Source organism: Protopterus annectens, chromosome 6.part0, assembly GCF_019279795.1.
Source record: "Protopterus annectens isolate FY-2018-M chromosome 6.part0, PAN1.0, whole genome shotgun sequence".
Classification (NCBI taxonomy): domain Eukaryota; kingdom Metazoa; phylum Chordata; order Ceratodontiformes; family Protopteridae; genus Protopterus; species Protopterus annectens.
The window spans coordinates 508814321-508841355 of record NC_056737.1 but is presented as its reverse complement, the minus strand read 5'-3'; the positions used below and the strand labels follow the sequence as shown (position 1 = coordinate 508841355).

General features: G+C 41.2%; 1 protein-coding gene across 3 annotated transcripts in view; it reads left to right on the top strand.

Moving 5' to 3' along the window:
• Positions 1 to 27035, top strand: part of TRAPPC6B (trafficking protein particle complex subunit 6B) — a 627408-nt gene that overhangs the window by 55383 nt on the left and 544990 nt on the right. Inside the window, exon 3 of one of the 3 annotated variants that reach the window (XM_044074225.1) lies at positions 16237 to 16245. The exons of the other annotated variants lie outside the window; for them this stretch is intronic. Within the exon in view, the coding sequence (XP_043930160.1) occupies positions 16237 to 16245 (9 nt within the window). The remainder of the gene's footprint in view (positions 1 to 16236; positions 16246 to 27035) is intronic. 3 annotated transcript variants of the gene reach the window in all.

Here is a 27035-nt window from a genome sequence, read left to right as displayed (position 1 = left end):
GGGTGGAGCTATGCTCAAAACCACAACAACTGGAACTTTAAATACGCTGCCCTGGGTGCCAAACCATCATTACGAAAGTCCAATCAAAACAAAATGAAGTGTAGAAGAAAAAAATATTTCAATGCATTGGCTACATGACAATTTACTTAATATCTAGATGGAAACACAAAGGTTGTGATGTATGAAAAATAAATTACTTTTTAAATACGTGACTGGAACGGCAGTCCGAATCAAGTATAAAAAAAAAAACAAGCAGCACTCAACTCAAACCACTTCTCCTTGCACTGCAATTCTATTTATAATTTATATTCATCTTTATAAAATTACCAAGTAACATGGTGAAAGTAACAATCTCTGTCTGATATCCCCACTTGTAAAAATGTTTCTTATCCAAAAAAGACCTGCAGCCTGACAACTATCTACTTGTTTCATGGGGAAGACATGATCAGTGTAAAAAATGAACAGCAAACAAGAAACAAGCTCAAGATAAACTGCTTAAAGGATTACTGCATATGTTATGGACCACACATGATAGATTGGCATTCTGTTTAGTTTATGGGTAAAGATCTGCAAAGATGACTGCAAGTCTCTAACAAATGTAATGAGCTTCTGAAAATACTGTAATCCTGTCCTTTATTGCAAATACCATCATATACATTTCAATACCTAAGGCTTATACGTTATCTAGTTATGTAAATGTTCTCTGCTTGGCAACAACGAAAAGGCTTTCAGTGTTGGTAATTCTTTAACAGTATGCTTATTAAAGCTTACTTGCATCTTACAATCTCCGACAAGCCTACCTGATGGTCATTCAAGTATTGCTACTTAAACATAGAGCAACAGGGCAGTGCGACAGCATACATTTTCTGAATAATAAGAAGCATAAATCGACAGTATAAAAATATGACAGAAAACCAGAACATTCTGCAGAATCAAGTACAGATGAAAAGCCACGGTCGTACTTGTGGTCTAACTTGGATGGGGGAATACTCTGCACACTTACACTGCATAACTGCTCCTTGCCTTGCTTGGACACATCCAGAGCCACTACAATGGGGAGTGGGGTGCAACAAGTATGTCACAATTTGAAATGTCTCTGGCTGACAGTGATGGCTCTGACACTGACACTCATACCTCACAGCAAGAAATCTGGACAAAACCATACACAGAAGTGGGACACAGGCCCCAAAATGGCAATTTTTAAATGTTGCTCTTATAAACTTAGAAAGTAGTAGGTCTTGCATTAGTATGAATTTTCTGAAGGGTATGAAATCTGAAACTCAAATGTCTGCCATTATTTTCTAACTTCAATCGATTTGCCACTAATTTGCCAGAAAACTGCAGTTTCATGAAAAACAGACCAAAAATGTGATGCAAAAACATAAAATTGCCACACAATACAGCTGGGAACCTGTCAAGGAAGGGACACCTTTTTAATATTAGTACTGTTAACTTGAGCAGCTGACAAAATAAGAGCATCTACATTCATTTCTGAAATAAAAGTCATCTATAACTCTGATCATTACAGCTATTTATAATTGTAAACCCCCATGTTTTCTTCCAAAATTGCCATTTTGCAGAGGGATTATTAGGGGGAGAGCAACATTTTGAGCCAAAACTGGGGACAGTTGAGAGGTTTGGATATTCCTAATTCTATAAAGCGATTTATTTGCATGTATCTCTCAACCTCTTAATGCAGGAAATCTGGACAAGGCCAAATATATTGGGGGAACATAGAAGTAGTACTAAAAATTGCTCTTGTATAAACTTAAGACAGTTAATAGAATAACAGGTCTTGCTTTAGTATGCATTTTTCTGAAAGTTATGACGTCTGAAACTCAATGTCTGTCATTATTTAGTGACTTCATTCGTAAATGATTTGCCAGAAAACTGCAAATTTTATGAGGAACAAACCAAAAATAAGAAACAAAAGTCTATTCATTCTGCAAAAATCTGGACAGTTGAGAGGTATAGTTCAACTGGGGCCGTCTTTGAGTATGCCGCCCTTCCCCCCTCACAAAATCATGGTTGAATGGAGCCTCCCCCCTGCAGCCATTCCAATGTCCCATTCCTTGGTTATTTCACCCCATTTACCATAAACACTGTAATGTGCATACTGCTTTACTTCTGCGATGATTTGGATTTCATTTGAAAGCTTTATTTTGCATTCTACAGCACAAACGTCAATAGATATCTGCTAAACAAAGCAATGCAGTCTCACAATGAAAATAGACTTAGCATTAAAATTTCTCTGCCCTTGAAACTCACATTCATTGAAACAGCATTGAAACTCACATTCAAAGGAAATACATTTTGCCAGTGGCAGATAAAGATTAACTTTGGGCTGTTTTCAAAATCATAGGCCCCTTGAACACGAAACATACACATGCTCTTTGATACACCTTCCTGATTGTATTAAATTATATTCCTTGTACAATATAGTACGGTTGTTAGAGGGCATTTTAAATTTATTGTTTTGAACATTTTTCCAGTAAACAGTGAAACAAAATGCATGCACTATTAATGACAAAACTGCCCAATTCAGAATATTTCCTTCATAAAAAAGTCTACTCAAACTTCTCCAGTCCACCAGTTTCAGTAAATATGCACACTCCGAAGAAGTAAAAGTCATCTAAATAATTCCACATTAAAGAAATCTGTAACTAATGAAGAGGTTGCTGCTAGCAAACAACTTTATATATATCATTGTTTCATCCACAGATAAAGTGCCTGTTGCCCTTGAGGAATAAATTGCCTATGTTGCATTAAAAAAATGATAAGCTAGTAATATTGCAATAGGGAATGGATGGCAAACTGATAACAGGTTCATAGTTACTAGGTATATTTGCCAAAAAGGACTGCAGCAATCCACCCCCTTTACAACACAGTACAGTATCAGCAATGCATCTACCTACTGTGGGAGTAGAACCCACAGCCTTCTGCATCAAAAACAAGTACACTACATGTTGTACTATTAATGCAAGCTCCTTGTAAAATCTACTCAACACTCAGCTGTATCTCTGAACTTTGCAGCACAAGAAATCTGGAAAAAGCCAACATTTATGGGGGGGGGGGGGCAAAAGCCCAAAAACCAGGGACACATTTTAAACATTGCTTGTATAATGTTGGAAAGTTGCTAGAATAAAATGCTGTATTACCACCATACATTTCACTGCCAAGTCTTGAACCCATGGGACCCTGTGCAAAACAGTCAGAGCAACATACCACTATGTCATATCATCTGTTTTGTGAAAGAGAGGAAGACTGAAACTTAAATGGCTACCATTTAGTGAATTCAGTTCTCACCATAGTTGTCGACCTCTTAGCACAAAACACCTGAACAAAGCCAATAATGGGGGAATACAGCCCCCCAAACATATTCAGTGAATTCAATTCTCACCATAGCTCTCAACCTTAGCACAAAAAACCTGGACAAAGCCAATAATGGGGAATACAGTCCCAAAAATATCCATGTTATAAACTTAGAAAATTGCTAGAATAAAAGGTTTTGTGTTACCATGTACTTTCTGAAGAATATAAAGTCTGAAATTCAAATGCCTTTTATTTTTATTTAACATTTGTTAACCAGAAAAGTCTGACTTGGGACAAAAGCCAATTTTCAGCAGAGCAGGGAGAAACACTCCAGTCACATGTTCTTTGCAAGATGAGAGGACACGTAGACTCCACACCAAAGGCACCCCAGCCAAGAATCAAACCAGAGAACCTGTAGCGGTCAGGCAACAATGCTACCAGTGCACCAGAGCACTACTGACTTTGCAAGGAAAAACAAACACACAGAAATCACATATTTTATGAGCAACAGAACAAATATAAGGCAAACATCTGCACATTTTTTTACAAATGGTGGTGGGTAGGGAATTCAGGCCCTTGCCACCTGCACCTAAGATACAGGGTTCAAGCCTGAGTATTCTCTACCCACCATCATGTGTTGTCTCTAGCTACCAGTATATAGCAACTGGGGCATTTTATACACACACACACACACACACACACACACACACACACACACACACACACACACACTGCAAGCTGATTTCCAAAGCTCCCCTGTAGTCTTCTCGTCAGCCCGCTAACGGCTGGTTTCCGGCTTGGCTGCGTGCGAGAATAGGCTGGAGGCTCCAGCCTGCCGATGACGCAGTCCGGTTTCCTTCTCGTCTGTGTGGTCATCACTGCACAGACTTCTGGGCTGACAGGGCGGAGATGCCTCTCTCCTCTATCCGGACTGCCTAACCCAGCATTCTCGAGTTCTTTGAGTACCATGAACTCCAAGCACACATGCGTGGAGTTCTGGGACTCGCAATTTTTTTTTTATTTTCTTGTACAGGTGGGGAGCTTTTCTTTTTTCTTTTGTACAGATGGGGGGAATTTTCTTCTTGTACAGGTGTGGGGGGGGCTGCAGTCCTATAGCACGAGCCACCCCTGAGTCCTTCAGAGCTTTACTGCTGTTGAAGAGTATGCACCTCTGAGCATTTTGGGGATTGATGGTTGGCTTGTGTTTTCCTTTGCTGGGGAGATAAGTTCCTTTTAGAAAACCTTCCATTTCCTTAAATTTGATTTTATTATTAGTTTCTTCTTCAGGAAAGTTATTTTAAAGTGTTTTGTTTTAATGGACTGTCTCGAGACTGTAACGCACTTTTAAAACAGAACACTAATATAAGTTTTAAAAGTAGTGTTTTGACTACTTGAAAACATATATCTTTTCTTGAGAAATTGTATTTATTTTTTTCTTTTGTGTGGCTGGCATAGTGTTGGAAGATACGTTTTACTCTTTTTTTTTTTTTTTTTCCTGTCAAAAAAGTTAACCTTTGTGGACTGGTAGTTGTACTGGTATTTGCTGCTTGCCTTCCCCCTTGAAAGAGACAGCATCTTTGGCTTGACCATGGAACAGACTACCGCTTCCACTGTCAGTCCGTCAGCAACAAAAAGAAAAAGTTTAGTAAAACAGCCTTTGCTACCACAGCAGGCTTGCAGTTTGCATCAGCCGCAGGGGAGTGACCGTGCTGTGAGCATTTGTTGTACCTCAGACCACTCGTCTATTACCCTGGATCCCTGTGGTATAGCAGCTATAGCCACTGTGGACCAGGGGTTAGCTAATTCCTCTGCGTCTGTTGAAATCCCCTCAATGGGTAAGGGAGAAGCCACTCTTCCTGGTCCTGGGAGAAGGGACAGGAAATATTTCCCTGTTGTGTCACAATGCTGTACCCATCCCTGGAGAAGCAGCTACTGCTATTAGTAAACTGGTTGGTCTTGTTTTTATTGTCAAAACAAAACAGAAAACCAAGCTGGTATGTACTCCTCAAACTTCTTTATACAGGAGTAGTTTACTGGGTTTAGCTCAGGTTAATTCAGGCTACTGATCCTTCTTGAAGTTTCTGGTAAAAGAAAGAGGGATTATCTTTTCCTGCAGAGATTCAGAATTCTGAATCTGAACAGGAAGATGCAGTAATGGATTCAAAGTTTTTTCGTCAGATTTCTGATTCAGACTCAGACAAAAAGAAACTGCTTCAGGGAGAATCAGAAACTAAATTATTGTCTGACACTATTGCTAGAATGTTCCAGTGTTTTCAGTGGGAGAACACTGAGGTTTCTTAGTCCCTTAGAAAATACTGAGAGTTTTTACTGAAGGATTTTCCAGAATCTACACCCATTCCTCCTGTTCTGTCAGCTTTAGAGGATGTATGTATTAGTGCCTACAATTTCTCTGTTAGTAAGCCAGCTGTCCCTAAATAAAATTCCTCAGTTTTCTAATTTTTTATATACTATTACTAAATCTGACTCAGCAGCAGTAGCCTTAGTTGATCCCACTACTGCTGAGCACTTAGTTAATTCCAATCCTACTCTTTCTGATAAGGGTGGAAAAATTGATAGGTATAGGAACGAAATGTATACTTTCGCAACTTTTGTTTTTCAGAATTTGAATTATCAGGTTCATATGTTAGTTTGCTCTGACAAACTGTGAAAGTAAGAGAAAATGTTTTATCTGCAATTTCTTGTGAGAAAAAAATGTGCTTTAAATAACGTAGTTTCTTTTGCACAGGTAAGTACTCATTGTATGCAGTGTGTGTATGACTTTGTTAGTACATTTTCTAGGGCTATGACCACTGGTACTGTTTTAAGGAGGTTTGCATGCTTGCATTTTCAGAACCTTCCAGATTATGTTAAAAATGAGATTTTAAATTATCCCTTGGATAGAGATTTAGTATTAGGCCCTTTGACTGCAAAGGAGATCAAAAAGTGTGATTGAAAGAGGCAAACTGATCCAGGGAATTTCTAAGATTTTTCACCCCTTCTTTTCCAGCTTTTCCAGAGGATTCTTTATATCCTAATCCATTTTTGGCAACCCTCCCAAGAACGAACAGTCTCAACAAAATTCAGGTGAACAGTCATTTAACAAGAAATGGTGGGGTGGGGGTGGGGGTCCAAAAAGTCTTGAACCTCCACAACCAAGGGCAGTCCAACTAATCTGAATGACTATTCAAGAGACCTTGTTACCCTGTCCTGGTCCCTTTTTTCTTCGAGAAAGTCTAAATCTCCATTTTTATCTTTGTCAGCAGGTTTTTGTCAGATAAATGTTTTCTGAAAATCATTCATCGGGGTTACAAATAGCAGTGGGAGAAAATTCCTCTCTTCTGTCGGGGGGGGGGGCTTTCTTCATTCTGCAGATCAGACTTGTTTTTTTCCACCTATTCTTCATTTCATGCTGTCCCACAGAGTGAAAGAACCAGCCCCTCCTCCTCATGTGGGGGAGAGTTTTATTCCAGAGTGTTCCTAGTGCCAAAGAAAATGCTTGGAGTCCATTTCTGGATGGATCTTTCTTAAACCTGTTTGTGATAGTGCCCTAATTTAAAGTGATGTCTCTTCACAACGTGTTACTTTTTCCTCTTTCAAGACTCTTAGGCTTGAGATGCTTATCACATCCCTATTCTTCCAGACTTCAGACATTTCTTAATGTGTTCCTGACATATAAAACCTTATCAGTTCTCTACCTTAACCTTTCTATCTGCTGCACCAAGAGTGTTCACAGAGTGTCTAGTTCCAGTCATAGCTCATTGCAGGCTATCCACATTTTTCGATTTTTAGATGACTTGCTTATCTTTGCACATTTTTCAAAGTGTCAGGAATTTCTTGTCTTGGTTGAGAGATCTCTTGCACAAGCTGGGATTCCAAGGCAACAGTCACAAGACTTTCTTGTCTCCCTCATACAGGACTGTGTTCCTGGGATGTCAAGTTAGACACTACAGTTCAAAGAGCTTTTCTTCCATAGGAAAAATAGATCCTTATTTACCTCTATTTCTAAATTTTTCCACTCCGACTTCCTTCACTGTGAGGGAATACCTCAGGACTTTAGGTCTCATGGCATCTATGATTCTCATGCTACCCTTTGTAACACTTTACATGAAAAAGATGTGGTGGTATTTGAAATCTCTTTGTTCCCAGCATCAACACCCTTTATATCCGGTACTTAGGTTTGTCAGAAGATAACCTGTTGTCTCCACCAAAAGATTTATCAGTAAGTCCCGGTCTCTGCCTCTCCCTCCCTGCTCCAAAGCAGTCAGTGATCACAGAAGCTTCAGACTACACCTGGAGAGCAGTTTCAGGAGGGATAAAAATGCAGGGGTGTGGGCCACTAAGTACAGATGCAAGCACACAAATATCAGAGGAATGCTTGCCCTGATCAAGGCACTCCACTCTGAAACATCTGTGGTCCACAGGATCTCTTCAAAGTGGTTTCAGACAATGTCACAGTCATAGGGTACATCAACAAGCAAGGGGATACCAGGTCGTACCCCCCCCCCCCCTTTGCAGACTAGTCGTGTTAGCTTGGGATATAGCTTTACAGCACAGTCTCTCTCTCTACAGGCATCCTACATTCTGTCAGAGCAGAATCATGTGGCATACAAGCTGAGCAGGACTAGAGCAGACTCTCACAAATAAAAACTAGATCAGGGGATCATCCAACGTTTGATCCATCTGTGGAGGGTTCCTCAAGTAGACATGTTTGCATGCTCTTTGAGCAATCAGCTGGCAAGATGCTGTTCATGACTCTATGCAAGAAGTCTTGGAAATTGATGTTTTTTCTTTCCTTTAGACAGGAATGTTCCTGTTTGCTTTTCCACACTTTCCACTAATGTCCAGGTTACATCTGAGGAGTCAGAAGGAATCCCCCAAGGTCTCATTCTGGTGACTCCATTCTGGCCTAGGCAACTGAGATTCACCCTTTTTCAAGAAGTGGCCAGGGGGAATTACCACAAGTTTCCTCATAGACTGGAACTACTCGCACAAGAACAGGATTGTTTGATACACTCCAACATTAGTCATTTTCAGTTGAATGTCTGGATGATAAGTTCTTAATTTTTTTCAAGGTATCTGTTTACTGAGGGCATACATCAGGTACTAATGGTGACCAGAAAGCCTGCTACTAGAAAATCATGTATTAGCAAATGGAAAGGGATTTCTTGTTGGTGCCAGCAACCCAACCAGCATCCATTCGGGGTTAGTTGTTCACTGCTTCTACAATATTTGTATGAGTTACTATCATATGGCCTTTCCTATTTTTCTGTCAAGGTCCATTTGTTAGCCATTCCCACATGTCTGCCCATAGAGCTTCCTCTTGCAAGGCATCTCATGCCAAAATGTTTTTGAAAGGGGTTTTGCATAAGAGGTCACCAAATAAAGTGGTGAGGCTTCCTTGGGATCTTAATTTTGTGTTAGGAAGCTAGCATTTGCTCCATTTGAACCAGCGAATCTGGCTGGTTGAGGTTCTTAACATGGAAAACAGTTTTACTGTTCTGCTTTCACCTCTGCAAGAAGGGTATCCAAGTTGCAAGCTCTTATGGTGAGTCAACAGTACCTAATTCTCCATAGAGACAGTTTCTTTGAGAACTAATCCTTCTTTTATATTTGAAATTGTATCCAGGATTACTCCAAGCCAAGCTATCAATCTCCACATTTTCTTTAGTGAATCTAAAAATGTGGGCGAAAGGGTTCTCCATACCTTGGATTTTTACAGACTACTCTGACACTATCTTGATAGAACTGTGTCTCTCAGATATTTTGATCAATTGTTTATTTCTTTTGAAGATAAAAAGAAGTGACAACTTGTGTCAAAATAGATTATTTCCAAGTGTTTGTCTAAGGCTATTATCTTTTCTTGCACTTGTTTTAACAGATCTGCTCCAGGGAGGGTCCAGGCCCTTCTCTGCAGGGCCTTGGCTTCGTCTGTGTTTTTTGTAAAGGTTTGGATTTTAGAAATATTCTAGAAGCTGCTACTTGGTCCTTTGCAGATACTTTTACAAAGCACTATAAGCTTGATTCCTTCTGTAAGGCCAGATCGAGGTTTGCTAGGACCATTCACCAGGGGTTCCTATACTCTTCTACTTCCACCTCTCAAGTGTAGTTAGCTATAGTAATCTACCCATATAGTGAAGGATCCTGCAACAGTGATCACTATGATGAATATAGTACTGTTGTACAAGTTGAACTTGACCATAACAGTAAATGTTTAAATTATCAGTGCTTAAGTAGCCACTCCCTCCCTCCCATCCCCCTTGCTTTTTGGTGTGTTTTTTATGCCAGCGTGTGGACCATTTATGTTTTGTTGTTCTTAGCATAGTCCTTTTAGGGCTCAGCCTCCCTCTGTCTGCTGGCAGGAAAACTCTGAAGGGCTTTGTGCCCAAACTTGTCTTTTAATCAGCTTAGCTCAAGATGTTTTACAGATGGGGGAACATTGAAGGTGCCCAGAAGCTTTGGAATCTGGTTGGCCGTTACATCATTGGCAGGATATAACACATATAGCTAAAGCTACTAAAGTTGTGATCATTCGAACATCTACTGTTATGGCAAGTTCAACTTGCACAGCCTTACTTTTGAGAACCATAAACAACATTTCATTTTTTTTTATTTGTGAAAACTTTTTGTGCTTCTTTTAAAGCCCTACACCTGTCTGCATGTGGGTCATCTTGTGTACAACCAACTCAGTCCTAATTGAGTAGCATCCACTTGAAGAATCACAGGATGAGAAACATTACAAAATTTCAGAGTCGTAGCTTCATCAACAAGCAATGCTAATGTTTCACACTTTGTTTCTCATTGTGTAGACCAAAATCAATTTACATTATGGCGTAATAGATTCATTTGTGGTGTTGTAGCATCTTGTAAGTTGGATAAACTCTGAGAAATAAAAAACGATTTATCTTGTAGTTTTAGTGTATTCATTTCCAGACTTCATTTACATCTGGCCCATCTATATGAGACTTTTAACACATTTTATATTTGCTATTATTGTTTCAGTCCTTATGTTTCAGCATATCTGTCAGCTTAGTGTGCCTTGTATTATTCATATGTTTAGAATTCCAGACAAGTGACTAATCTTTGTTACCTACACCAGCAAGAACTGTTACAAATTAAGCAGCAACTTTTGGGAAAATGACTGGTGCTGAAGAAATTCTAAAAGGAGATTTTAGAAATAAAAAATATTATTTCTTATTTCCTTCCAGTTAGTCATTTAATCCGTTTGGCTGGCTTCACGGAAAGAATCAGGTTTGCTTCCTCTCTCTAGCTTAGAACTTTTAAAACTCTAAGAAAACATACTTAAACTAACAATTAAAACAACCAATGCAAGTATACAAACCATAAACCCAAAAATATTTACAGATCAGTTATTCTTGACAGCTGTGAGTCAAATCCATCTTTCATGCCAAAGGTTCAATCAGCATAGTGTTTGAATAAATGTATCACGAATAAATATACCATTCATAGGTTCATAGGTTGGTACTAGGCTGTCGGCCCTAGGGCCTATACAAGCCTAGCCGTAACATTTCCCTTGCTATTTCTTCCCACACTATTTACTTCCCTGGACCCCTGTCTAGCAGGGCGACTGACGTGATCCCCAGGGTGAATTTCCTTTCTTCCATCCAGTCGTCAAGGTTCCTTTTGAAGAGGGCGAAAGAGGCTCTCTGCTTGACATGTATGGGCAGTCTATTTCAGAGTCTGGGGAGTCTCTGGGTCAGGAACCTATCCCTCCAGCATGTTTTGATTATTGTGATGACAAGGTTTAGATCACTGGAGCGTGTGGCTCTGAGGGATTGGGATTAAGTGTAGCATGTCCAGTAGCTCTGGGTTTGACATGGCCTTGTATGTTAAGCAGAGATCGCCTCTGAGTAGACAATATGCGACAGAGTATAGCTGGAGTTTTTTAAGGAGGTCAGCGTAGGGCATCTGCTTTAGGCCTGAGATTCTTTTAGTGAGGTATTTTTGCGGCCTTTCCAGTTGTTGCAGATGTCTTGAGAGGTACATACCAAATAGGGTGTTGTATTCTGCAATGGGTCTAATGAGGGATGAGTACAGTGGGACAATGACCTCCTTTTTTCTGGATGAAAAGCCCTTAGTGATGAGGTGTGCCACATAGAAGGATTTCCTGACTGTTGTGGCGATGTGGTTATCAAAGGTGAGACCACTGTCCACCTGTGTCCCTAAGTCTCTTATCACACGTTTGAGTGTTTAGTGTACTGCCACCTATGTGGTAATTCACGGGTACATGTTTTTTTCCCAAAGGGGATAACTATACATTTCTTGGCACTGAACTTGAGCCTATGGCTCTGGCACCAATCATCTGTTTCTGTAAGGTCCTTTTGTAGAGTATCCACATCATTTGGGAATTCAATAATGGCTCCCGGTTTGCAGTCATCTGCGAACTTTGTTAGCCAGAGTCCCTTAGTGTTGGCCTGTACTTCAGAGAAGTAGATGCCAATGCCAAACACTGAACCCTGAGGTACTCCACTTGTCACTTGTTTGGAGCTGGATTTGGAGTCGGCTACTTTTACAGTGTGGGTTCTCTCAGTAAGCCAGTTGGCAACCCATCAAGTGACATAGGAATTAATGCCCAGTTTAGTAAGTCTGTGTATGATTCCAGAGTGGGGATGGTGTCAAAGGCCTTGGCAAGTCCAGATAGGCTGTGTGGACTGTCTTACCCTCATCCATGGCTCTGGAGACTGATTCGAAGAATTCAGTCAGGTTCAGGAGACAAGATCGGCCCTTCACGAACCCAAACTGGGTGGGGTCCAGTGTTTGAAGGTTGCCAATATCTTTGTTTATAAGTTCCATGGTAATACGTTCCATGGCCTTGCAGATCAGGCTCGTCAGACTGATGGGACGGTAGTTCCTGGGATCCAAGGTGGATCCCCCCCCCCCCTGTGGAGTGGGATAACTGTAGCTGTGCGCCACTCATTGGGCACAAAGCTTGAGGTGAGGCTATGATTAAACATGACATTTAGGGGAGGTGCCAGTTCATTTTGTAGTTCATGTAGTACACAGCCCGGGATATCATCTGGTCCCATGGTTGCTGTATTCTTAGCTTTGGAGAGTGCGTTTTTTCACCTGTGTGGCCATTATTACCAGAATTTGGCAATCTTCTGGTATTGAGATGGGCCGTTTAGAGGGTGAGAGGGGGTTGAATGTGGCACTAAAGTGATCTGCCAGGATATTGGCAATATCCTTGGGATCAGTATATTTACTGCCATTCTGTTGCAGCTCAGAGCAGATTTGAGCATTGCCATTTAGATTCTTGACATAGTTAATAGAATGCCTTGTGGATGTCTTTAGAATCTTTGGCAATTTTATTTTCATAACTAACTTTGGAGGATTTTATGAGGGATCTCAGCTTCTTATTGAGGCTGGTAAGAGAGTTTTTTGCATCCTGGGATTTTCCTCTTTCCTGCAACAGTTTCTTCCTTTTGTTGTAAAGTTTGTTTATGGCAGGGGACCACCAGATTGGCTTCCTTTTTTTGAGGAGAGCATCTTGGTTCTATTTGGGATGGCACAATTCATGCATGTAACTAAAAACCAACAGCAAATAATTCCAAGCCTCGGGGTGTAGTACCAGCCAAAATAAAGTAAGTACAAACAAATAACAAACTGGTACACACTTGGCTTCATAATACTTTCTAAAGTCTTGGTTAGCTTCAAGTATGCACAAGTATGCTCACCACTTCAAATATAAGAGGATAGCCAAAGTGGTTAAGCTCAAAATATGAATACTGGATGCACAGATGCACAATCACAGCTCACAACCCTCGATGAAAAATCACAAAATGCAAATAAAAAAAAATTTTAAATCCTTAAAGTTCATTGGCCTTTTAAGCCTTTCGGCTTCCATTTAACAATGAGACATTTTAAACAAACAAAAACTTACTGACAAATACTTACTGCTCATTGGGTGTCATAAAACAAAAAATCAAATAACAAAATCAAACACAAAACAAGGACTAGAAACACAAACTATAAACAAGCCTGCAGAAAAAAGAGAATTAAAAATGCAGAATAAAAGTTCAATAGTCACTGTGAAATATGTTCATATCTCTTACATTAAAATATTACTGCAACAGATAAATCCGAGATAAAAAAAAAAATGAAAAAATGCAATCGCATGTAGCTACTAAAAATAAGAAGTGCATGTAGCTGCAAGATCGTTGAAAAGCATAACTGTATATGAAATCTGTTATGCCAAGAATAGCATAGAAACCCAGTGAAATTAATCCATGTATTTTAGGTGGTTTAAAGATAAATAAATAAAAATTCTGTCATAAAAGTATAAAATATCCATATGAAAACCAGCGGCTGATACAGTGAAGGCTGCGTGATGCCGTGCATCGCTTAGCGTGGTTCATACGTCACCACGTATACTTCTTGGTAACAACACATAACATGCAGCAATCTATTAGAAGTTATATACAGAGACCATCTCTAATCTAACGTAGATGATAAATAAATAATATACATAACCTACTCACTGCGATACCTAGAAAAACAGGCTAACAAAAACGATTTCAATTAATGAGCATTTGCCTACCATCTGCCATTAAGAATACCATACTAAAAATTTCACCTATAAGTAGCCAGTAAAGCCTGTTATTGATTGCAGAAACTGCAGAGGGAAAAGACTCGGAAGAGCAAATGGGACTTCAAAAGACAATATATGCAATAAGTAATATAATAGCCTGGTTGTGATGATAGGATAGTAATATATGACGGGAGAAAATGAAAATGACGTGCATAGAACTCACATCCGGTGAATACCCTATAAATACATACTAGATTAGTCGGAACACAATCTAACACTGGCCAGAATCAGGATGGTTAACAATTTACCAGTTACACTAAAAAATATTAACATATAGGTACAAAACACAAAAATTTGCTAAACTTACAAAAACAAATATAAAAATTACATAGGGGTTCAAAACTAAGTTATATTTGCAACGAATTAGTAAAATGTTGCCATACAGCAAATATAACAATAGTATGAGTGAGTATTTATAGCAGTTTTATACTAAAGGTTTATCATTGGTTGGTCAGGCTGCACTGGTTATGTGAACTGATTATGCTTGTTTTATTACCTCATCTAGGTCCTTTTTTTGTAGCATTTATGAATACTTTATTTTGCTATTTTACTTGTATTTGTTATTGTATCATTTGCATTCACACTTTATTAACATTTTATCTACACATTTTATTATTTTTTTTAGAGATGTAACTGTTCATTTCTATTATTTTTTAATAACTGTTTGTATGTGTTGGGCATTTTATAGTTTTTTAGCACCTTATGTGTGTTTAGAGTTGGTTATCATCCTGATGAGTCTCTATATGACTACTTTTATTGTGAACCCTATTAGTGATTTCTTAGTAGAATAGTGTTATCCCCCAATGGTTCACGGTTTTGTTTAGCTTTGTTTGTTTGGATAGGTTTCTCAGTTATAGCATAATATGTAACGCTTTATTGATATCTTTTAGTATCGCTTTGTTTGTTTTTCATATTAAGTTTTGTTTTGGAGTTGTTTTGTTTTCTTTTAAATACCATTTTTAGTCTAATGTATCATTTATTGTTTGTTGATCTTTCTCTAGATACTTATATAGATGCGGACCATTTAGAGTATTTACTTATTATGCACCATTCAGAGTTGGTTGTCATTTTTATATTTTCTCCCTGTCATCACAGTATATGGTGCTCAATATCAGGTTTTATAGTATTTATTGTATTGTCTTTCTTAGTCAGTATTCAAATGGTGGAGTTTTTCCTTAACAGGCTTTCATGGCTCAATGAGTGAGAATGCATATGTTTAAAAATCTTTCTAAAGGTGCTCTTTCATAGATTGATGTAATTAGTTTTTTAATATTATTAATTTAATGCAACCGCTTTAATATAGTCGTTGCACAATCGTTGTCTTCTATAGATTATTATCATCACACAAGTTAAGATTAGATGTTAACTTTTCATCAGCCTTCACTGTATCAGCATGTATGATGTGTTACGTGAAATGCACGTCTGGTTTCATATTTGAATATACATAAAGTAAAGGGCCCGCTACTTGTATCAGTAAGCTACTTGAATATCAGATGTTTTTTCGATTTTTTTAATGCTTGAATAGCCCATGAGTAACCACTAAGCTAGTTTCTAATATTTTAGCATTTTTATAGCAATTGGCATTCTTTACTTAGTTAGATTATTCAACGATCTTGCAGTAGCTTTCACATGCATTATTATTTTAATATTTTAAGTTTCCTATATTTCTCAATCTGCACTTTGATGTTTACCCCAATGTAAGAGATATCTCTAGTACTAGTTAGTTTTATGTATTTTCTCAGTGATTATTTGACTTTTCACTCTGCATTTTAAAAGTATTTTTAGTATGAACTGTTTCTGTTTCTGAATTAGTTTATGTTGTGTTTTGTTTATTTACACGACCTATTACAATTCATGCATGTGTTCGTACAGTGCCTTAGTGTAGGATTCAGCAGTTGAACTTTCAGTTCCCGTCTGCATGGGTGTCATGAAGTTTGTCACTTCTGACTTGAGTAACATGAAGTTGGCTTTGGAGAAGTTTTTTATGGAGGTTTCCTTACTGGAGGGTGGGGTGGGATGTGGATGTTAAGGGTGATTAGCTTATGGTTAGACCTGACCAACAAGGGGGTGACCATAGGTGTAGAGCATCAATTTCCCATGTTGGTAATGACCAGGTCTAGGATATTGGAGCTCCTGGTGAGACTATGGATTAGTTGATCCAGGGCAATTGGAATTTATGAATTCCAAGAACTGTTGGGCAAAGGTGTTGGTACATGAGTAGTTTTCCCAGTTAATGGCAGGGTAGTTGAAATCACCCAGTATTAGGGTGTTTGGTTGTATCTTAATATTTTTCAGTAAGTTTAGAAAGGTGTAGTGAGAATCTTGGGGTATATTGGGGAATCTGTAGCAAGCTACAATTTGGATTGCAGTCTTACTTAGTGTTAGTTGCACCTGGAGAATTTCAGATGCATTGTGTTGGGCAACTAGCCTGGTGGTGTGAATATCCTTGGTGAATATGGACACTCCTCCACCTTTAGTGTTTTGGTCCTGGTTTGGTGGTCAAAAAGTGTGGTAAGAGTTGTAGCTTGGTATTGCAGGGGTGCTCTCTGGAGCCTTGAACCAGGTCTCGGTTACTGCACAGATATCGATGTTCTCCATTTTTAAGAATACCTAGAGTGTGTGCATTTTGAGGTTTAGACTTCTAGCATTGAGTAGCATTACCTTCAGAATTTGCATGCTTGTACCAGTTATGGTGGTGGCTTTGTCCTTTGAACTTTGCCTAAAAACAGGCACTATAGGGGTGGCAAGAGCCTTAGCTAGTAACCTGAATCCCAGGGGCGACAGGTGCAGACCATCTCTGGCAAAGCATCGTGGTCTGTCAATCATGTCATCCCAGGCAGACAGATACTGGATCCCCTTTGAGTGATACCAGAAGCTTAGCCAATTGTTGAAGTCCATCATTTTGTCCTTATATTGTGGTATCATTCTGGACGAAGGCAGGATGCTACTCAGGGCTAGGGTCATACCTGCCTGGGCCACATGATCCGAGAGCTCTTCCATGTCTCTTCATGTAGTCCAGGGAGGTATGTCTCAAGTCATTCACTCCAACATGAACAATGACAGAGTCATATTTGTACTTGTTGTGGAGTGACTTGAGTACATGCGTTATGTGGTGGATCCTGGCACCGGGCAGGCAGCTGACTTTAATTTTCTCCTTGTTCAGCCTGATGAGTGGGAGATCAGTGTGCCTGACTAGAGTCACCAATGACTGAAGTGTTAGGTACGTTGTCTTGCCTTAGGGGCTGTTGCTGGGTGGCACACTGGTGTTGTGAGCTATGTGACACTTTGGTTGTGATTGGTGTTTGTTTGCATTTCAACTACAGAAGTCCTTGTTGCTTGGGCAGGTTAGAGTTAAGGCCCTCCGCATATGTGTTTTTAATGTTGCTATGTGTGGGTGTTGGTGGTGTGGGTTTAGAAGAGCTGTGTGTTGCTTGAGGTGTAGTGCGGGTGTTAACCTTCTCCTCTTGACTGTCTAGCACAATCTTGGGTGGAGAGAGCTTTGCTTCCAGTTTGGCTATGTAAGTGCATCTCTCACAGGTTGTAGTGTTGGGTGATAGGAGGAGAGAGTTGTCTGTATACATGAGGCAATCGCTGTATTGCCCCAGTATGCCCAGATTCACCAGGTGGACAGGAGAAATCACTGGAAGCTGACCCTTGGACATGCCTGGTTTGGTGCTTTTTTTGTAAAGTACAGGAGCTGTTTTCAAAATAGACAACCTCTGTGTGCTGAATGTGCTCAAATATTCCTCTAGTAAAACTAATGAATCTGAAAAATTGGCTAGAGTTTTGTCTAATGCATGAATGGGGAAGAAGGCCTACTAGTCACTAAACACTCCAATCTAAAATGATTTACCCACTGTATTACCTTTTGCAGTGATGATGACAGTAAATCTCTGCAAGGCATAGTAAGCGCACATCAGGTACAGCTACAGCATATGTCTGAAAATGTTAACTTAGATGCTGCGACATGGACTGCTGTTCACATTTTCACAGAGTACTACAAGTTGACGGCACAGTCTGAGGTAGGAGAGGCTTTTTAACAGCTGTGCTGCAGGAGATCTGTAACTATCCTTGCATGGATATAAAGACATTGCTTGGGAATCTTTCCAAATGCTATAATATACTTTTTGGCTCTGATACTTCCTCTAGTTTAATCTTTATGCTGTTTAAGTCCTTTTTCAGGCTGTAACTCTTGAAGAAGTGAGGCAGTGCTATGTCATGTCAGCACCTCACACTGGAATAAGTTTTGCAAGATGCTTACCTGAACAGAACATCTTGAAAGAATGGTCATTATAACAGTAAACTTACCCTCTCTTTATCCTCCTAAGAAAATTCTATATAGTTTATTTGTAACTGTTTTATTATAATGTTACATAATTATTATTTGAACAGCTTGTAATAGTAAGTTTGCTGTGCAAAGAAAATGGGTTATTTCAGACTTATTTCCCTATGACAGTCAACAGTTGCAGAAAGAACCGAAGAAAGCTGTTGGCAGCACTGGCTGTGTGAGTTTCTTGTGCACCAGGCGGTATTTCGTGGAATGCTGGGGCAAGACTGGTGTGGGCCTACAAAGGGATAATGTACAGATGGTGAGGCATATGTCTTAAGTGAAAATTTAATAAAGGTGTTAAAAATATATATAGATGATGAAATCTGTGACTTGGAAAGAAGAGTATATAAGGTGCGTAAACCCAGCTGTCACAATTTGCTTTTACAGTGACCTTTCCTTGAATCTGTACTTTCTTCATTATGATAACTACTTTTTTGGCCATTCAGCTTAACTGGTTTCATTGTAGACTATTAGTTAAGAGCCTTCTAGAGCAAAGCTTGTTTTACGTATGTGACCTTACACATGGATAACTGTGTGTGTGTGTGTTTGGCTGGGGGTATTCACAAACATTGTGTATAATAACACAAACACATGTAAAGCAATATGCTGTTAGAATATTTGCAGTAAATGTGAACAGTATTATTAACACTGTAAGAAGGATATGGATACTGGAATGGTGTGGTAAATGTGATGTGTTAATCTGTTAGAATATGTAAAATTCCTGACAAAGACAGACTGCAAACAGAATTTGTGGGGTGGAAACATATGAATTTAGGAAGTGAATGTTGCACTGGAATGGCTGTGTCATATTAAAAAAAAGAGTGAAAATACTAGATGTAACTTTGGTAAGGATAGGAGGGTTAACTGTTGTGGATGTGAGACTGAGAACATGTCTTTAGAATTACAGCGGTGTGTGCATATCTAACTAGCAAGGAAAGATAATCTGTTTCATCAAAAGTTTCATTGAGGTTATGACAGAAAAAAACAATGTCACCAAGGTTTCAGTTTGATTTACTAATAAAGTTACAGCCTTTCCATGTCACTGTTGTACATTCGGTTTGCTTACACACTTGGAGGAGTTTATTAGCAGCAAATGTTTATTTAATGCAGAAAAATGTAATTAAAGTCAGGGCAACAAGCAGTGCTATATTAGTTTATAATTGCTAAAGCAGCAAATGATACTAAATACAGTCAAGAACTTTAGCCACATCCAGCCTTGCACAATAGATGAAAAGGAGAGGTTTAAAAGATTTTCCTATAAAAAAGATACTTAAACATTAAAGCAGGCTTTCCAAAATCTCATCAGTGACTGGGACAATGCAGAGTAAAATTTGTCGAGAGCTGTGGTGCACAAGTCTGCTGTTTGTGTGTCTCAGTTATTCCCTCAATGTTTGTTTAAAGTTAAAATTTGAGTTAAAGCAAGTATGTATATTTTCATTTATATAACAGTACTAGCTTTCAGTTTGTTTTTATCTTTGTTCAAACAATACTGACAAAAAGGTATTAACAGTTTAGTTTCCAAAATATAACATTAACAGATTTCAGCTTATTTTTTTAAAAAATTTGTCGAGAGCTGTGGTGCACAAGTCTGCTGTCTCTGTGTCTCAGTTATTCCTTCAATGTTTGTTTAAAGTTAAAATTTGAGTTAAAGCAAGTATGTATAATGTTAAGTTGTCAATCTCGCCTTCATTCTTGCTTGATGGGTTCGGAGCCGATCCCTCGGCTCCGACTCGGCACTTGCTAAGCTCGAGAGTCACTTTTACCAGCTTGAGGCAGCCCCATATCCCATGATGCAAGGCGGTAAGTACCCAGATCTCGTTTGCCGCTTCGCTTATGAGGTCCTCCTTTTACCAGCTCCTGGTAAGTGATTCACTTTTGAATATTTAAGCCCCTTTTTCTTAAAAAACCCTTAATTATTTGTTATTAGTTAATTATTTACATTTTGTGACAGAAAATCCCTGTCTTTTCTATTTTATTTTAGTCAAACTTTACCCATCCCATCCTCCTGTTAGGGTGTGTGTTTTTTATACAAATACCTTTTGGTATTTTATTTAAGTTAATTTTTTGACTGGTGTGTGTGTGTGTTTGTGTCAAGCACCATGTCAAAGGAGAGGGTCTCAGGTTTTAAGAAGTGTGACTCGTGCTGTCAGAAGATGTCTCTGACAGGCGGTCACACTTCTTGCCTGTATTGCCTGGGGCCTCTTCACCTGCAGGACTCCTGTGCTATTTGTCATTCCTTCAGCCAGAGAGTCCTGCAGGAAAGAGCAACAAACTGATCCTTAGGGGCCTTCTTAAGCCGGAGGGCTCTCCGCCAAGTCGGCTCCATCTAAATCAGTTAAATCTTCCAAGGCCCAGGCTTCTGTGTCTAAGCCTGCGGCCTCGGCTCGACTCGTTCCGAGTCGAGATCGGCTCCGGCTGGAGCCGATTCTGGCTTAACAAAGCCTTCGCACCGATGGCTATTGGTGCGAATCTGTATCGACCGCCGATGTCGGCTCGATCGGTTCCGACACCCATGTGGCACAGCATCGGTGTCGGCCCGATCGGCTCCGACACCGTTACTTTGGTGGCTGTATCGGCTCCGGCTGGAGCCGGTATCGAGCTTCCTGTCGGCTCCGAGAAGTCGGCTCCGACAGGATCTATAGTATCGGCTCCGATGGCTCATTTCCGGAAGAGGTCGAGGGGTCCTTCCTTGGAGCCGATACTTCGGCCCGCTTCACCTCTTCTTCGGGCGGAGCCATCGGAGCCGATCTTCAAGGTCATCCAGATTGTCAGATCATGACCTAGAGAGAGTGGTCAGTAGATTACTTAAGTCACAGGTACTGGCCCAAATGTTACATAGTCCGTCTCAACAGACGACTGTTGGTCCACACCCGTTACAGTTCCTCCTTCAACTCTACCCCAGAGCTTGGAGTTGGAGTCTTCGAATGGTTACTGCTATGGCTGGAGGACGGATACCCCCTTCTGTTCCTTCAGCCTCTACTCTTATCTCCTCTTGAGACCTTCCTTAGAGGGATTCGTGGTCGGGCTTCCATGGTCTCCTCCGAGGGGTGAGTGGCATCGGACCCTTGTCCGAACCCGCTCTTCCCCTTGGAGCCTCGGCCTTGGTGAGCTCGGCTCCGACATCTGCCTCGAGACTTCCCTTTCGGTGGTCCCTGGAGTTCCTAGCTCTTGGAGCGGGTTCTCTCGGACCTGCCTGGGAGGAGCATTCGAGTGATGAAGAGTGTACTGGCCACTGGTATCAGTCAGCAGTCTGTTCCGTAGCTCCTCCCTCTTTAGTACCTGTTGACATCTCTGCCACTTCTCTTGCTACAGGACCCAGAGATCCTCCGCCTCAGGTTTCCCATTGGGAATTTCCCCTCTTCCGAGGATTCTCCTGATGTTTCGGGAGATCCTCCTAGGAAGAGGACTTGTAAGAGGAAGCATGTAGACTCCCGAGTCTGTCACTGGATACTGACTTTGATGAGTCAGAGGGATCCCCTAGATCCCCTCTGAGGATGTCTCCTTCTCAGACATCCTAGAACTCCTTAAACAGAGGGGAAACTGGCCCACCAACAATCCCTCTGAGGATGAGTCAGTATACCCAGAGGCGTTTGGATCTCGGCCCTCCACCTCCTGGGTGTCTCCGCCTTCGACCCCTTATGCAGGTTATTGCACGAAGCGTGTGCAGCTCCTGACTCTGTAGAGCCAGTCCCTAGGAGGCCTTCAAAATTTATCACGCCCCGATGTGACAAGCAATTCCTCACTAAGGGTGTCCCCGCTGATGCCATGGTGGTGGCTGCGGCCACCAAAAGGAACTTGCAGATCCTTCCGTGCCTGTCCATCCTCCTAATAAGGACTCTAGGACCATGGATAGGCACGGTGGCGGATGTTTTCCTCAGCGACCTTTGCTATCGTTAAGCTGAATTACCTTTTGTCACTTCACCAGACCAGAGGGATATCCTTATGAGCTGGGTGAAGTAGTTCAGGATCCTACAGCTGCAGGGCTCAAGAAAAAATTGCTTCGCAGCTAGGAACCCTCAATTCCATTGCAAACTCTCCATGCTAATATCTTATGCTCTGGATGGAGCAGTAGAGCCAGAGGTACAGGTGTGGCTCTTAGACGCTAAGCCTGGATGCGGCTATGTGATTTCTGGATCCCTTTAAGGCGCCCTTCACAAATTCTCCCTTTGATGGGTCAGCTTTGTTTGGCCCTCAGGTGAAGGAAACCTTGACCAGGTGCGAACAGGACGGGCAAGACTCTTTCTGCTGTTGGAGTCCGTTTTCCACCCCTTCTAGACCTTATCCCAAAGGACAGAAAGGTGGGAAAATGTGGTTCCGTAAATCCTAAGGAGTCACGCCGATTCACGTGGTCAGTTTACCCCTAGAGGCAGAGGGGTAACAACAACAGACGCCCGCTCTAGAGGCAGAGAGGGGTCCGAAAACCAGGGAAACAGAGAGCCTCTCTGACAAGCCCTTTCAGCATCCCTGAGATGTTGCCCGGCTGTCCCTCCTTGGAGGCAGTCGGGGAAGATTATCACTGTACCCAGAAGCCTGGCATTCCCTCACTCCAAGACAGATGGGTACAGTCGATCATATCCAAGGGTTACATAATTCCTTTCGAGGAAAGTCCCTTCCTCAAGTTCCTTCCTGATGTACCACCGGTCTAAGGGAGGTTGCAGAGTTAGAAGTCTCAAAACTACTGCAAAAGAGCCATTCAGCCAGTTACAATAGACCATTCAGAGCCTGGAATCTACTCAAGGTTCTTTTTGGTCCCCAAAAGACGTGGAGACTGGAGACCAATATTGGATCTCAGCAGACTCAACAAGTCTGTCAGGAAGACAAGATTCGAATGGTCACTCTTCAGTCAATTCTGCCCTTCTTACAGAAGGACAACTGGATGTGCTCAATAGATCTTCAGGATGCGTTTTATCACATCAAAATTCACAGACGCCCAGGAGATTTCTCCGCTTTCGCTGGGGTCCAGTCATTTCAGTTCAGAGCCCTGCCCTTTGGTCTCACTACAGCCCCAGAGTGTTCACCAAATGCATGGCAGTGGTCACGGCTCACCTGAGACGCCAAGGATTCCAGGTGTTTCCTGTGATCTCGACGACTGGCCCCTGTCAGCCACCACCAGGCATCAGCTTATACAAGCCAGGGATTACACAATAGACCTTTGTTCTCATTTGGGCATCTCAATCAACTTCAAAAGTCGCCCCATCGCCCTGCCAGTCTATTACCTTCATAGGCGCAAACTTAAACACTGTTCGGATGTCAGCTACCCTTACAGATCAAAGAGTTTCAGACATTCAGAGTCATGTCAGGATCATTCTGGCCAGCAAGAAAGTACAGGCCAGAATGGTTCTAAAGGTATTAGGTCTTATGGCTGCGGCCATTACTCTTCTTCCCTGGCTCGATTCTACATGCCTTCTTCAGTGGATGCTGTTCACACAATGGTCATACCAGCAACTTCCAATGGCCACCAGATTCTGGTGACACAGACATGCAAAGAGCATCTTGCTTGGTGGATCACATCCTCAGGTTCACCAAGGCAGTACTTTGTACCCCATCCCCGATAGCCACTGTCACCACGGATGCCTCCCTGATCGGGTGGGGGGGTCATTATCAGGGCAGGATGGTTCATGGGACGTGGCCGCTCGAAAGTACCATCTGCACATAAATGTCCTGGAGATGAGAGCAGTGCTTTTAACGCTGCAAGCCCTCAACGACTTTCTTCCCGTGGGACAATTGCAGTCCACACAGACAACATGTCTGTAGTTTGGTATATCAACAAACAGGGCGGAACCAAGTCCTACCCCTTGTGCTCTAGAAGCGCCAGACTATGGCAATGGGCGATCTCCTCTCATCGGTTTCTGGTAGCAACGCATATCCCTGGGAAAACCAACATTGTAGCGGACAGATTGAGCAGAGCTATTCTCATGCCTCACGAGTGGTCTCTCAAGCAATCTATAGCGGAAGAGATTTTTCTGGAATGGGTCGCCCATGTTGCGATCTTTTGCTACTCCCCAAAACAGCAAATGCCCAGACTTCTTCAGCCTCTTCCCTCTATCAGGCCATCCCCAAGAGACGCTCTGACCCAGGATTGGCCCCAGGGACTTTTATGCCTTCCTCCATTTCCTCTGATCCCTCAGGTGATCTAAAGCTACCATTTTGAGAGCCAAATTGATTCTCATTGCCCCTTACTGGCCTCGACAAGTTTGGTTCCGTTCCTCCATCATCACCTTTTGGTGCAGCCGTAGCATCTGGACCCAGTGCCAGATCTTCTGATTCACCAATCGGGTCAGCTGCACCAGTCAATCCTTCTCTCAACCTCACAGCATGGTTGCTCCACTTCCTTCCTTAGCCAGGCTTCCTTTGATCTCTAACCCAGTTAGAGACATCATAGTAGTTTCGCTAAAATCCTCTACCAGGAGGATTTATACAAGCAAATGGAAACGCTTCTCTTATTGGGCTAAGGCCCAGAATATTGATCCTTTTTCTGCCCCTGTTCAGGCAGTCCTGGACTTCTTAGCAGAGATTTTTCATGCAGGCTCCTCTTCTTCCACAGTGAGAGTTCAATTCGCTGCTATTTCCAATTTTCATGTCGGATAGCAGATCATAATATTATGTCCCATAGGCTCTGCAGGGGCTTCTTGAAAGCAATTTTCGTACTAAAGCCTCAATCAGGAATCCTCCTCCTCAGTGGGATCTAAATTTAGTGCTGACATCCTTGATTCTTCCCCTTGAGCCAGCTGTTTCTTGTTCCCTGAAATATCTTTCTTGGAAAACTTTATTCCTAGTGGCTATTACATCTGCCAAGAGGGTGTCTGAACTTCATGCTCTTCGGTTCACCCCTATTTGGTTTTCACAAAGACAGAGTATCTTTTGAGAACTAACCCAACCTTTTTACCTAAGGTCGCTTCAAAGAACAATTTGAATCAATCCATTGATCTCCTGTATTTTCCCTAACTATTCAGATAGAGCTGAACAAAAGCTACATTATCTTGATGTCCACCGTCAACTTAGATATTATTTGGACAGAACAAAAAATTTAGAAAATCTGATCAACTTTTGTTTCCTATGCGGATAATAAAAAGGCCTTCCTGTTTCTAAAGTGACCTTGTCCAGATGGCTTTCTTCGTCATCTCTGAAATTTATATACTCAGGGGAAAACAGCTGTGCTCAAAACCTAAAGCACATTCAACTAGGAGCTTAGCTACTTCTACAGCTTTTCAAGCTAGACTTCCTTTGGACACTATTTGTGCAGCGGCCACTTGGGCTACCTCACACTTTTGTTTCCCATTACAAATTGGACTTGGCCTCCAGGGACAGAGCCAGTTTTGGCTCTACAGTCCTCAAGAGTTTGTTCCATTGAGCCACCCAGGATAGAGGTGCTGGGACGGTCCCATCAAGCAAGAATGAAGGCGAGATTGACAACTTAACATTAAGTTATGTACCTACCATAACGCTCCATGTTAGCTGTCTTCTCTCTCGCCTTCTTTCTTTAACCCTCCCGCCTTCCCCTGGCCTGACAGACCTTGTTATAAGAAACTGTTATGCTGAAGACCATTCAGACCTGGTCCTTCTTCCATCTGTAAGTTTTCTTTCTTCCTTTGGGAAGTATTTTATGCTTGGTGCTATTGCCCTTTGTCAGCAAACGAGATCTGGGTACTTACCGCCTTGCATCATGGGATATGGGGCTGCCTCGAGCTGGTAAAAGTGACTCTCGAGCTTAGCAAGTGCCGAGTCGGAGCCGAGGGATCGGCTCCGAACCCATCAAGCAAGAAAGAAGGCGAGAGAAGACAACTAACATGGAACGTTATGGTAGGTACATAACTTCTTATTTTCATTTATATAACAGTACTAGTTTTCAGTTTGTTTTTATCTTTGTTCAAACAATACTGACAAAAAGGTATTAACAGTTTAGTTTCCAAAATATAACATTAACAGATTTCAGCTTATTTTTTTTTATCTGTTTTCAGATAACACTGACAAGAAAGGTATTCCTGTTGTTTTCGATTTTCAGTATAAATATATGTTAAATTTCAGTCAAGATTCAAAGTATAACATTCATACTCCGTTATGTGTTCAGTATACATATTGCATTTCAGTCAAATTTCAGAATATAAAATTAATACTCCGTTACTTCACATTATTCAGTCAGTTTTCAGGGAAAAGTAACAAAATTATTTGTAACAGGCTTATTATATCATACATTTCTACTACATCATCCGTCACATTATTCAGTCATTAGTTTAATGGTAAAGTGACAGAGCAGAGTGACGTCCCCACAAATTATCACATTAACAAGGACGTCCTAAGCACTTAATAAGTTGTGAGGGATTTGGGCAGCCCAGGTTGATAGCAACCTGACTTTTGACCACCATGTTGCTTCCGTGGTACAAAAAGCTTTCTACATGGCCCACCCTATAAGTAAAAGGTATCTCATCCAGGAACAAGGAGGTCATAATATCCCTGTATTCTTCCTTTATAAGGTCAGTTATTAAGTACAATGCACCTTTTAGCAAGTACCTCGCAAAGCACATGCAGTAGCTGAAGAGACCACAGAGATTCCTCACCAGGAGAATCCAGGGCCTCAAACATCTACCATACAAAGATAGGCTAAAAGCCCTATCCCTCTACTCAGTTTCATGCAGACTCCTCAGAGGTGACCTCTGTCTGGCATACAAGGCGACCATGGACCCCACCTCGATGGGACTGCTGCATATCTGGAAGTCAAGCTACACTCCGAGTAACTTGCACGCACAGCCTCAGCCTGGATCATTAATGGGACAGATTTTCCCTGGGAGG